This window comes from Festucalex cinctus, chromosome 2, assembly GCF_051991245.1.
Source record: "Festucalex cinctus isolate MCC-2025b chromosome 2, RoL_Fcin_1.0, whole genome shotgun sequence".
Classification (NCBI taxonomy): Eukaryota; Metazoa; Chordata; class Actinopteri; order Syngnathiformes; family Syngnathidae; genus Festucalex; species Festucalex cinctus.
In genome coordinates, this window is record NC_135412.1 from 44,890,960 (window position 1) to 44,902,967 (window position 12,008).

At 45.8% G+C, this 12,008-nt stretch overlaps 1 protein-coding gene across 2 annotated transcripts in view; it reads left to right on the forward strand.

The window, feature by feature from the left end:
- Nucleotides 1-12,008, forward strand: part of itpr3 (inositol 1,4,5-trisphosphate receptor, type 3) — an 841,532-nt gene that overhangs the window by 753,745 nt on the left and 75,779 nt on the right. For both annotated transcript variants that reach the window (XM_077515178.1, XM_077515179.1), the window contains 3 exons: nt 3,665-3,829; nt 3,898-4,087; nt 4,168-4,272. In XM_077515178.1, coding sequence (XP_077371304.1) covers nt 3,665-3,829; nt 3,898-4,087; nt 4,168-4,272 — 460 coding nt within the window. The remainder of the gene's footprint in view (nt 1-3,664; nt 3,830-3,897; nt 4,088-4,167; nt 4,273-12,008) is intronic.

Genomic DNA, 12,008 nt, shown 5'->3' on the forward strand with positions numbered 1-12,008 from the left:
AGTCATCCACAAGAATTGATTATTTTCTGATTCCTAAAAATCTACAATATTCGGTCACCGATTGCGCAATAGGTCCTATTGTTATCTCTGATCACGCGGCAGTATTTTTACAATACACCATGTCACACTCAACAATTAAAACTAAATACTGGAAATTCAACCCCTTTATACTAACGGATGAGACGTTTACTTCATATTTTAGGGATGAATTTAAGTTCTTTTTTGATACCAATTCTGCTTCCACTGCTGATGCATCACTATTGTGGGAGACCTCAAAAGCCTTCTCCCGTGGAATTGTTATATCTTATACATCCACAAAAAAGCGGAGGCAAAGTGAGCAAAAAAGAATATTGGAATCCAAGTTGAAGTGTGCTGAGCGAGAACATGGCAAAAAGCCATCCTCACAGAAAATTAAAGAGGTATTTGCACTCCGCTGTGCTTTAGACTCATTACTGACCAGGGAAGCAGAGAAACAAATCAGATTTGCAAAGCAGAAGTTGTATGAAAGTGGTGACAAAGCTGGAAAATATCTGGCATACTTAACGAGGAAAAAGGCAGACTCCCAAACTATTAGTTCAATTAAGGATAACCAAGACAATCTAATTTTTGATAATCTAAAAATTAATGATACTTTTAAAATTTTCTATGAAAACTTATATAAATCAGAACAAGAAGAAGACTCAATTAACAAAATGAATCATTTCTTTTCTGCCCTTAACCTTCCTTGTTTGTCCGTTGAGCAGAAGGCCACTCTTGATGCCCCAATATCAAAAAAAGAGGTACTTGATGCGATAAACGGATTACAATCTGGGAAGAGCCCCGGCCCCGATGGGATCAGTGTAGAGTTCTATAAAGAATTTCAAGATATATTAATTGACCCACTATTAAACATGTTTAATGATTCCTTGGTTAAAGGTACATTACCACGTTCTTTAAGAGAAGCAAACATCTCATTGATATTAAAAAAAGGCAAGGCTCCTGAAGAATGTACTTCCTATAGACCAATTTCACTGTTAAACGTAGACCAAAAAATTTTGTCAAAACTTTTAGCAACCCGACTGGAAAAAATGTTACCTATTTTAATTAACGAAGATCAAACCGGATTTATCAAAGGTAGAAATTCCCAGAATAATATGCGTCGATTACTTAACATTATTCAATATTTTCAGCAATTCTCTAAGAGCGGCCTAGTTATATCCTTAGATGCTGAGAAGGCGTTTGACCGCATAGAGTGGGCATATTTGTTTTATACCTTGAATAAGTTTGGTCTTGGTACCACCTTTACAAATTGGATTAAAATTTTATACGAAAACCCGCTTTCAGCAGTGCTCACAAATGGACTGCGTTCTCCTTATTTCACTATTTCGAGAGGAACTAGGCAAGGTTGTCCCTTGTCACCACTGTTATTTGCTCTTGCTATTGAGCCTTTGGCTGAGATGATTAGGACAGATGATAACATAAGTGGTCTTAAAATCTTGGATAGGGAACATAAAATCACACTATATGCTGATGATGTTCTAGTTGTTATGACTAAACCAGATATCTCCATTTGCTGTCTCATTGAAAGAATCAATGTTTTTGGCAGCTTCTCAGGTTATAGAATTAATTTTACTAAATCTAATGCCATGCCATTGGGCATCTTGAAGCAAGTGCCTGTGAAATCTTTCCCCTTTAATTGGACCCCGGGAGGTTTCACTTACTTGGGAATTTTTGTGACACCTAAATTCGAACAAATGTATAAAACCAATTTCTCCCCATTGTTTGACCGTGTGCGAATGGACCTGGAAAGGTGGAACAATCTTCCTATTTCCTGGATAGGCCGAGTAGCATTATTAAAAATGAATATTCTTCCTAGGTTACTTTACCCACTACGAATGATCCCTGTCATGCTATCTCATAAGGCAATTAAGCAATTGTATAGCTGGTTTAGCTCTTTTATTTGGTCAAAAAGGAAAGCACGCCTTAAGATAGCCATGTTGTGTCAGCCCTCATTAGAAGGAGGTCTTAATTTCCCGGACATTAAAAATTACCAAATCTGTACACATTTGTGTACTATAGCCAATTGGGTACAGAATAAACCGACATCTCTATGGGTTGATATTGAAAGTTCAATGTCTGAATGTCCATTACCTAACTTGCTGTTTCTTCGGAGAACTAGGTCTTTGAAAATCGCCTGCCATAATCCTATTACCCGCACTTCTATTATAGTGTGGCGTATTCTACAGAAAATGGACGGAAGGTTAAATGAACCTTCTGGGCTCACACCAATATGGAATAATCCAGAGTTTCTACCTGGTATGAACGATACGAAATTTAAAAACTGGGCGCAACAAGGGTTGTCTAAATTACAGGATTTCTTTGAGGGATCTATTATGATGTCTTTTGATCAATTAACTGGTAAATATAACATTCCAAGAAAGGATTTCTATCAATATCTGCAAGTGAGGGACTTCATTAAGAAGAATACTACAAACTTAATACTTAACAGAAACATATCAGACATGGAGAAACTCATTTTTATTTCCAAATGCGCAGGCTCTGTTAAAATATTCTACAATGCTCGTAAAGGACTTTCCGTTGTCAATACGTTGCATTTGAAAGAGCAGTGGGAGAAGGAACTCAATTGTAATATTACTGAAAATGAGTGGAGAAGTGTTTGGCACAATGTAAAAACACTGTGTGTTTGTAACAGAGTTAGAGCCACTCAGCTTATGATACTTCACAGGGCCCATATCTCTCCTCACCTGCGCCACAAGATTAAGCCTCACACCTCCTCAACGTGTTTAAAGTGCAAAATTGAAATTGGTACCCTCACACACTGTTTTTGGTCTTGCTCAAAAATACAACAATTTTGGTTTACTATTGGACAAGAAATGGATAAGATATTTGTTGTTGATTTGGCTTGCAATCCTGTATTTCTTTTGCTTGGACTTGTTGACTCTGCTGTTACCAACAAATATCATAAAAAATTGTATCAAATTCTTACCTTTTGTGCTCGAAAATGTTTGCTGGTAAACTGGATTTCTGACCACGCACCCTCAAAGACACAATGGCATAAGATCATTTTCAACCATATATCCTTGGACTATCTGACATGTCGTTTGAATCACAAGGACGATTATTTTCTGAAGATCTGGGAACCTTATTTAACTTATGTTGGACTTGAAATTTCATCTATTGTCAAGAGAGCATTTGTATTTTGAAACAGTATTTTTTTTTATTTTTTATTTTTTTATTTCTTTTGGGCCATGTTTTTGTTTTGTTTTGTTTTTGTGTGTGTGTGTTTTTGTGTCTGCATATATAAAAACCCAATAAATATATTTTGGAAAAAAAACAAACAAACAATAGGGACCTCGCAGCGGTCGCTGCTCGGGCCCTAATAATAATAATAATAATTCGAACGAAAAACAATAGGGACCTCGCAGCGGTAGCTGCTCGGGCCCTAACAATCATCCCGGGATTAAAAAAAAAAAAAGAACGTTTTGAAGCCAAAGTTTCACACGCTGTGAGGAGCCCTCAGCCCATACAACCTCTCGCGCCGCCGATGCGTCCTGCGTCCCCGTGAGTGTTTTCATTGTTGATGGGAACATTTTGAGGGAATGTTGGGGTGTGTTGTCATGGTGATGGCATTGTTGTGACAACTTGATTGCTGTCTTTCTTGCAGCTGATCAACAAGGTGGTTTTTGTGGTGAGCTTTGTGGGCAACAACGGGAAGTTCATCATGGGCTACAAGGCCATGGTGATGGATGTGGAGTTCCTGTACCATCTGGGTTATGTGCTCACCTCCACCTTGGGCCTCTTTGTGCATGAATTATTCTACAGCATCTTGGTACGCACTCCACTTACGTGCAAAGGCAGAAGGCATGCCGCCGCTAACAAGTATGTCCACATCCTTAGCTCTTTGACCTGATTTACCGCGAGGAAACACTGTTCAATGTGATCAAGAGCGTGACGCGCAATGGACGCTCCATCCTGCTGACTGCACTGCTTGCCCTTATACTTGTCTACCTATTCTCCATTGTGGGCTTCCTGTGCCTCAAGGAGGACTTCATCATGGAGGTGGACCCGCTGCCACAGATTGCCCCAGGTAATGCCACTATGGTTTCTCCCAAGATGTCACATCATCTATCTTGCTAGCTAATGTTAACTGAGCATTTGCTTTGACAGCTCCTCAGCAGAGCAACGTCACACAGGACTTCCTCAAGTCCTGTTCCACAGATGGCATCCGTTGTATGGCGGAGGGTGACAACGTGGCTGAGAGTGAGGACAATGGTATGATTCACTGTTGGTACAGAGTCCTTTTAAGTATGACATGAAAGTGATGCCCGAAAAATGAGTCCACTCTCCGGCATCACTGGCATTGACTGGATCCTGATCGATTCCCAGTCAGGTACAGCACAATTACGAGTAATAATGGTTAATAATCAGTACTCTAATAATTAGGATTAGTAATATCCATCCATCCATCATTTTCTTAACCGCTTATTCCTCACAAGGGTCGCTGGAACCTATCCCAGCCGGCTTCGGGCAGTAGGCGGGATACACCCTGAACTGGTTGCCAGCCAATGGCAGGGATTAGTAATAGTAATACAAAATTAAAACTGCAAGCAGTGATGTACGGGCCCCTTGCACTATTTGCTAATCCTTCAAATGAACCTAACTGTGTGAGGAAAATGGTAGGATTCACTGTTGATACAAAGTGCTTTTAAATTAAGTATGACTGACACGACGTAGGAATGGAGGACTCAGGTGCAGGTGATCAGTTGGCCACAAAAGGCTGCAGTTTATTTACAGGAACAAAAAACACCTCTTACAGAGGGAAAACACTGAACATAAAGAGCTCCAAACTGGAGAGGATAAAAAGGGGCACTCAAAACAAGGACAACGAAAGGCGCTCCGCTGGGGAGGAAAAAAGAGAGGCAAACACAAGGCGCAAGGCAAGGCAAAAAACAAGGACTGTGGCTCAAGAGCTGTTGGGACACTTCCATTCACTGGTTGTGACACTTCGGCAACTGCAGGTGGTGGATGATGACTATTTAATGGCTGGGTAAGTGGTGGCAGGTGGAAGCAATCATGGGCGGGGACCGGTAATGAACAGAGCAGGAGGAAGAGCAAGTGACCTGAGGTGAGAGGGTGGTTAGTGACTTCAAAATAAACAAGAAATGACTTGACAAAATAAAAGTCGACACTGGCCCGCCTATGGCGGCCTGACAGTACCGCCCCTCTACGGCCCGCTCCAGATGGCCCAGGCAGGTCAGGATGCCCCCTGTGGAAATCATCGATGAGCGAGGGATCCAAAATGAAGCGAGAAGGCACCCATTGCCTCTCTTCCGGACCGTATCCCTCCCAGTCCACCAAGTACTGACTTCCCCGGCCCCGCTTCCTGACATCCAATAATTTTCTAACTTTGTATACTGGGCCTCCTTCCACCATCTCCAGAGGTGGCGGTGCAGGTTCGGGTGGGACCAGATGACTGTCCTGGACCGGCTTGACTTGGCTTACGTGGAACGTGGGGTGAACGCGGAGGGATCGAGGCAGGCGAAGGCGTACGGCAGCAGGACCTATGGTCTTGGAAATGGGAAATGGACCCACAAACCTTGGGGCTAACTTTGGGCATGGTACCTTGAGGTACAGGTTTTTGGTTGACAGCCAGACCCGTTGACCTGGCTGGTACGGAGGCGCGGGTCTCCTCTTCCGGTCAGCAGCCCTCTTCCTTGGGGGCGGCATGGCTCAGTGGTATGGTGGTCGTCTCCCATCCCAGAGGTTGTGGGTTCGATCCCAGGCCATTGTGACCACGTCGAAGTATCCTTGAGCAAGATACTGAACCCCCAATTGCTCCTGATGCTGCGTCATCAGTAGGTGAATGGGTAGTCAAAAATGTAAAGCGCTTTGAGGGCCTTGAAGGTGGAAAAGCGCTATATAAATGAAGTGCCATTTGCCAAGTGCCATTCACTCTGTCACCTTGACGTTGTAGCGACAGTCAGGCTGCTGACCAGATTCGGCGACATCTGCAGATCATGGCGTGGACAGAGGGTACAGATGTTTCCTCTTCCAGGTTAGCGAAGTAGGGAGGATCGTAGCCATGGACACATTTGAAGGGCATGATACCTGTAGCGGACGTGGGCAGAGAGTTGTGTGCGAGTTCGACCCATACCAAATTCTTGCTCCATGACGAGGGGTTTTGGGAGACCAGGCATCGGAGTCCGGCCTTAAGCTGCTGGTTGAGGCGTTCTGCCTGTCCGTTGGCCTCTGGGTGGTAACCTGAGGTCAGGTTCGCCTTGGCTCCTAGATCTCTGCAGAATTCCTTCTAAAATTGGGAAACAAATTGAGGTCCGCGGTCCGACACAATGTGGCGAGGGAATCCATGGACCCGGAATACTTGGTCAATCATGAGTTCTGCTGTTCTTTTGGCTGAGGGTAGCTGGGATAATGGGATGAATCGTACCATTTTAGAGAAGCGGTCGACAACTGTGAGTATGGTGGTTTTACCGTGTGAAGCGGGAAGTCCGGTAACAAAGTCCAGTGAAATTTCAGCCCAGGGTCTTGAAGGTATCGGGAGTGGTTGGAGAAGGCCCATCCGGGGTTGGTTCGATGCCTTGTTCCTGGCACATACTGGGCAGGCTTTAACGTATTCCCGCACGGAGGCCTCCATAGACGGCCACCAGAACCTCCGGGCGATGGGATACAGGGTCCTGCAAGAGGTATGTCCTCCTACGAGAGGTATGTGCCCAATGAATCACCTGGGATCGCAGGGTCTCCGGAACAAAGAGCCTACGTGGTGGGCACTCTTTGGGCGGACTCGTATCCTTGAGGGCCTCCTTGACATCTTCCTCAATTTGCCATGCCATTGCTCCTATCACGCAGTTTCTGGGGAGGATGGGTTCGGGTTCGGTTAAAATCGGTTAAAAAAAACAAGGACCATCGGGCCTGTCGGGGGTTTAGTCTCTTGGCCTGCCGTAGATACTCCAGGTTTCGGTGGTCAGTCCATATTATGAATGGGTGTTCTGCGCCCTCAGCCAGTGCCTCCATTCCTCGAGGGCGACTTTTACTGCCAGAAGTTCTCAGTCGCCAACACTGTAGTTGCGTTCGGCCTTGGACAGTCTCCGGGACAGAAACGCGCAGGGATGAACCTTGCCATCCACCTGACAGTGTTGGGATAGGACGGCTCCAACTCCGAGATTGGAGGCATCCACCTCGACCACAAACTTGGATCGGGGACTTTGAGTATCGGTGCCTCTGTGAAGCGCTGCTTGAGTTCTTTAAAGGCGGTGTTAGCTTCAGGGGTCCAGCGGAAGCGTAACTGTGGAGAGGTCAAGGCATGTAGTGGGGCAGCGATTGTGCTAAAGTTACGGATGAAACGGCGGTAAAAATTGGCGAAGCCCAGGAATTGTTGAACCTTCTTTCGTGACTCTGGCGTGGGCCAATCCCATACCGCACTGACCTTGGCCGACTCCATCTCGACCCTCCCAGGTGATACGACAAAGCCCAGGAACGAGAGTTGACATGAACGTGATGCACGATAAATGAGTCTGCCCTCCAGCATCACTAGCATTGACTGGATCCGGTCAGGTAAGTACAGTACTAGGGCTGTCACTAACGACTTTTTCTAAAGTCGACCTTCCCTCTCATATTTTTTTTCGATTTATTATTATTATTAATTTATTTATTTTTTATTTATTTATTTTAGTTTTGAGGCTGCAAATGTTCAACGTGGAATTAGACGGTTAGCTTAGCAATGCATTGCTACTCGCAGTCGGCACCTTAAGCGGTAAATTCCAGCCACCACACAGTGCAGTGCATTGTATTCTACATAGTAATATCATCACACTAATAATAAAAATAATAATAATAATAAAAATAATAATAATAAAAATAATAACAACAACAAGAACAACAATAATAATAATAATAATAATAATAATAAGGGTGGCACGGTGGCCGAGTGGTTAGCACGTCCGCCTCCCAGTTCGGAGGACTCCAGTTCGAGTCCAGGCTCCGGCTTTCCTGGGTGGAGTTTGCATGTTCTCCCCGTGCCCGCGTGGGTCTTCTCCGGGTACTCCGGTCTCCTCCCACATTCCAAATACATGCATGGCAGGTTAATTGGGCGCTCCAAATTGTCCCTCGGTGTGCTTGTGAGTATGGATGGTTGTTTGTCTCTGTGTGCCCTGCGATTGGCTGGCAACCAGTCCAGGGTGTCCCCTGCCTACTGCCCAGAGCCAGCTGAGATAGGCGCCAGCAACCCCCGCGACCCTTGTGAGGAATAAGCGGTCAAGAAAATGGATGGATAATAATAATAATGATGATGATGATGATGATAAATCAACTTACCTGTTACCCAGAGGCGGAAAAACCAGGCAGGGAGAAGGATGACAGTAACTAGAGAGTAACTTCATTGATGGGCTGAAACGTGGGTAGACTTGGCGTGACGAACGGGGGGGCAGAACTGGCATGACGAACCTGGACAGATGAGGCATGACGAACATGGACTGACTTGGCGTGGACAGATGGAGACTTGGCGTGGACAGATGCGGAGACTTGGCGTGGACAGATGCGGAGACTTGGCATGGACAGATGCGGAGACTTGGCGTGGCCAGATGCGGAGACTTGCCGTGGACAGATGCTGATACTTGGTGTGGACAGATGCTGATACTTGGCGTGGACAGATGCTGATACTTGGCGTGGACAGATGCTGATACTTGACGTGGACACATGCTGATACTTGGCATGGACACATGCTGATACTTGGCGTGGACAGAATGCTGATACTTGGCGTGGCGAGATGATGATACATGGCGCGGCGAGATGCTGACACTTGGCGTGGCGAGATGCTGATACTTGGAGTGGCGAGATGATGATACTTAGCGTGGCGAGATGATGATACTTGGCGTGGCGAGATGATGATACTTGGCGTGGCGAGATCCTGATACTTGGCGTGGCGAGATGCTGATACTTGGCGTGGCGAGATGCTGATACTTGGCGTGGCGTGGAGGACTTGGAAGACTTGACGTGGCGTGGAGGACTCGAAAGTCTTGGCATAGATGACTCGAAAGACTTGGCGTGGATTTCTCGAAAAACTTGCCGTGGATGACTCGAAAGACTTGGCGTGACTTCAACACAATACAAACATGCAACGTATAAACATGCAACATTCAACATCTAACAATGCTCCCACACCCGCGTGAGACAAACACCACTCCCTTATACCAACACTAATGACACTAACAGGACACACCTGGGAGACACAGCAGGCAGGGGGAACCAATCAGCAACACACACGGGGAAGGGAAGTGTAGCGATAATTGGGTCGTCTTTTAGACGAATTGATAATCTGGACGTTACGGAGGTAAATTGTATTTACCTCGATAACCTCTAGGGGCACCACGTTGGCTTTGCTTTGGGTTAACAGGAGCAAACAACGACCAAAATCCTTTCTTCATCAGTCATTTATAATCTAAAGTCGCCACACTCGATATTCAGTGGTTCGTTGTACTAACAAAAGAATAATAATCCACTCGGAAACACAGATGACTTAGGCAGAATAGAGGAAATAAAACATGCATTTATTCACGATTGCTCCACTACAGAATCAAAGCACTGCCTAACTAACTATCCTACCGTCAGAAGAAAAGAGATCAAAATAAAGCTAATCAAAATAGGGAAAGAATGTGAACGAATAAGGAAGCAGGAAAAAGAGAAATTTAACTTGCCAGGTCTATGATATGTTTCAAATGTAAGTTGCACACAGCGGTATGCCGAATTGGGGAAAATCAAATGTGCACTTACGAGTTGGATACTGCGTAGAACGAGCAGAAACGGGAGGTCTTTGGAAAAGGGGGAAAAATAGTCAATGTTCGTTCAAAAAGGCAAGAAAAATCAAAAAGGGGCTATTCCACAGGTGAGCAAGGGAGCCGCTCGGGGGCTGACGTCGTTGCGCGGCTCGTCCCTTGATTGGTCGGCGAGATGTTTCCCCGGCGAGTTTGGTTCTGCCGGACAGCTGTCCGACTCCAGGTGTTGGAGCTCGGTTCGCGGCGTGCCTGCGTACGGGGAAGACCCGCAGTTGGAGGTGCGCTTGCACAGCGGCGGGGCGCCACCGAATAGCAGGTGAGATGCGGTGCGGCTTAGGTGCACAACCTTGAGTCCGGCGGTACGTTGCAAGTGTACCCCGGGGCCGCGGAGCTCGCTGCTGGCGGACAGTCACCGATGGTGAAGAAGAAAAAAAGGGAAAACAAAGAAAAAGGGAGGAAAGAGTCTCCTTGGGGTCAGCGATTGCGGTTTGCACCTGCTTTGGCGTGGCGTGGAGCGAGCGTCAGCTCTCGTGGCAATGGTTTCTGCCAGGAACAAAAGGGGGCCACATGCTGGACAAGTTTCTTGGGAAAAAAAGTCAGTGGGCAAGCTGGGCTACTTGCAGGTGAAGAGGCATCGGGGGGAGAGAGATCGGAAGAAGAGCGGAAGAAGAGCGGAGCAAGAGCGAGAGAGAGATCCTCTCGTCTTTTTAAAGTCTATGGGCGGGGCTCCAGGAGGGAGTGGCAAACCCTTCTGTTCGCTCACGCACTTAAAAAAAAAAAAGCAAATTATTAAAGGGATTAATAACATAAACATTAACATAAACTAATTTGTGAGGTCGTTCTTGAGCCTAATCTGACTGAACTGAAAGATATTGATTACCTTTCATTCCTTATGGAGTACAAATGACATAGGACGTTCATACACACAAAGACATAACATGAATCATTCGTAGTTCAGTTATCTGTCAAGAATTATCATGGTATAAATGTGTAAAATGCGGTTACTTGTATGAATTGTCACTAAGGATAGTTCCGAGTTTCACCACTTGACGGTGCTGTTGCTCCTGGAGGGGTGACGCCAGAGAGTCCCCCCTGGTTGATAAGAAACTTCATAAACATTCCTTTGATCAGTCGTTTGTATATTCCAATTCATTGAAGGTGTTTTCTCGGGCTCCGGGAAGTCGGGGCCCGAATAGACTCCTTCGGCAGACGCATAAATTCCTTTGTCACCTGGTCAGCGGCTTCAAAAGAGCTTTGTTGGTGGTTGTGTGACCACCTGCAGAGCTAACCAAGCTTAGATCCTGTCTGAGCTGTGGAATGTTTATGCGACTGCAGAGAGTTTGCTTTTGAAGAAGCAAACTAAAAAAAAAAAATAGAGGGTGGCCTGGGCCATAGGCCATAGTTGTTACAGATCCCCCCTTCGTCAAGAGGGATGAATCTTCAGGATGTCCAGGTTGACGGGTCCAGATGATGCATGGCCAGGGTCCAGGTCACGGTCAGACGGCCGGAGTCCCAGTCACGCTCTGCTGCAACACTCAAGACATACCACTGGTGCAACTTTTCCCTAACCTCTGCCGGGTTATGTGTATGCAGGGTATGTCTGTGTGTTTTCAAGGTGTCTCTATGTGTATTCAGTTAACAGTGTGTGTCTGACTTGGTACTGTGTTAGCTAACTGAGGGACTCGGGTCCCAAAACAGGCGCGGGCCTGGGAAGACGCAAGACGCGAAATTCCAAACAAAAGAGAAGGAAGAAAACTTTTCCTAAGGCTATAAGGCTAGTATCATACTATGAGTAACTAGGGAAACGAACAGCAAATTAAGGAAAAGAGAGAAAACGAAGAAGGGGACTTTCGCCTCCTAAAACTCAAAAACCCGGGACTGTACTCGGGCCATAACTCTCTTGTAAAGATGGGGAGGTTGTCTCAGGCACCTGCGTGTCGGTGCAAATCTCCACCCCTGGGGGTGTTCGTCAAAAAAAATTTAAGTCTTAGGTCGGTTAGCGCGACACTGTCGTTGCTAGGTTCTTAGCTATCGCATCTTCCTATAGAGTAATTAAACACCCAAAAAGTCGTGCACTATCCAAGGATAACTGGAGTAAAAGGAAAAATGGGGAAGAGGGGAGAAAAAGAAAAGAAAGAGAAAAAAAAATCAGTATCCTCGGCAGTCACTCTAGACCAGGGATGGGCAATCTCGGTCCTCGAGGGCCGGTGTCCCTGCAGGTTT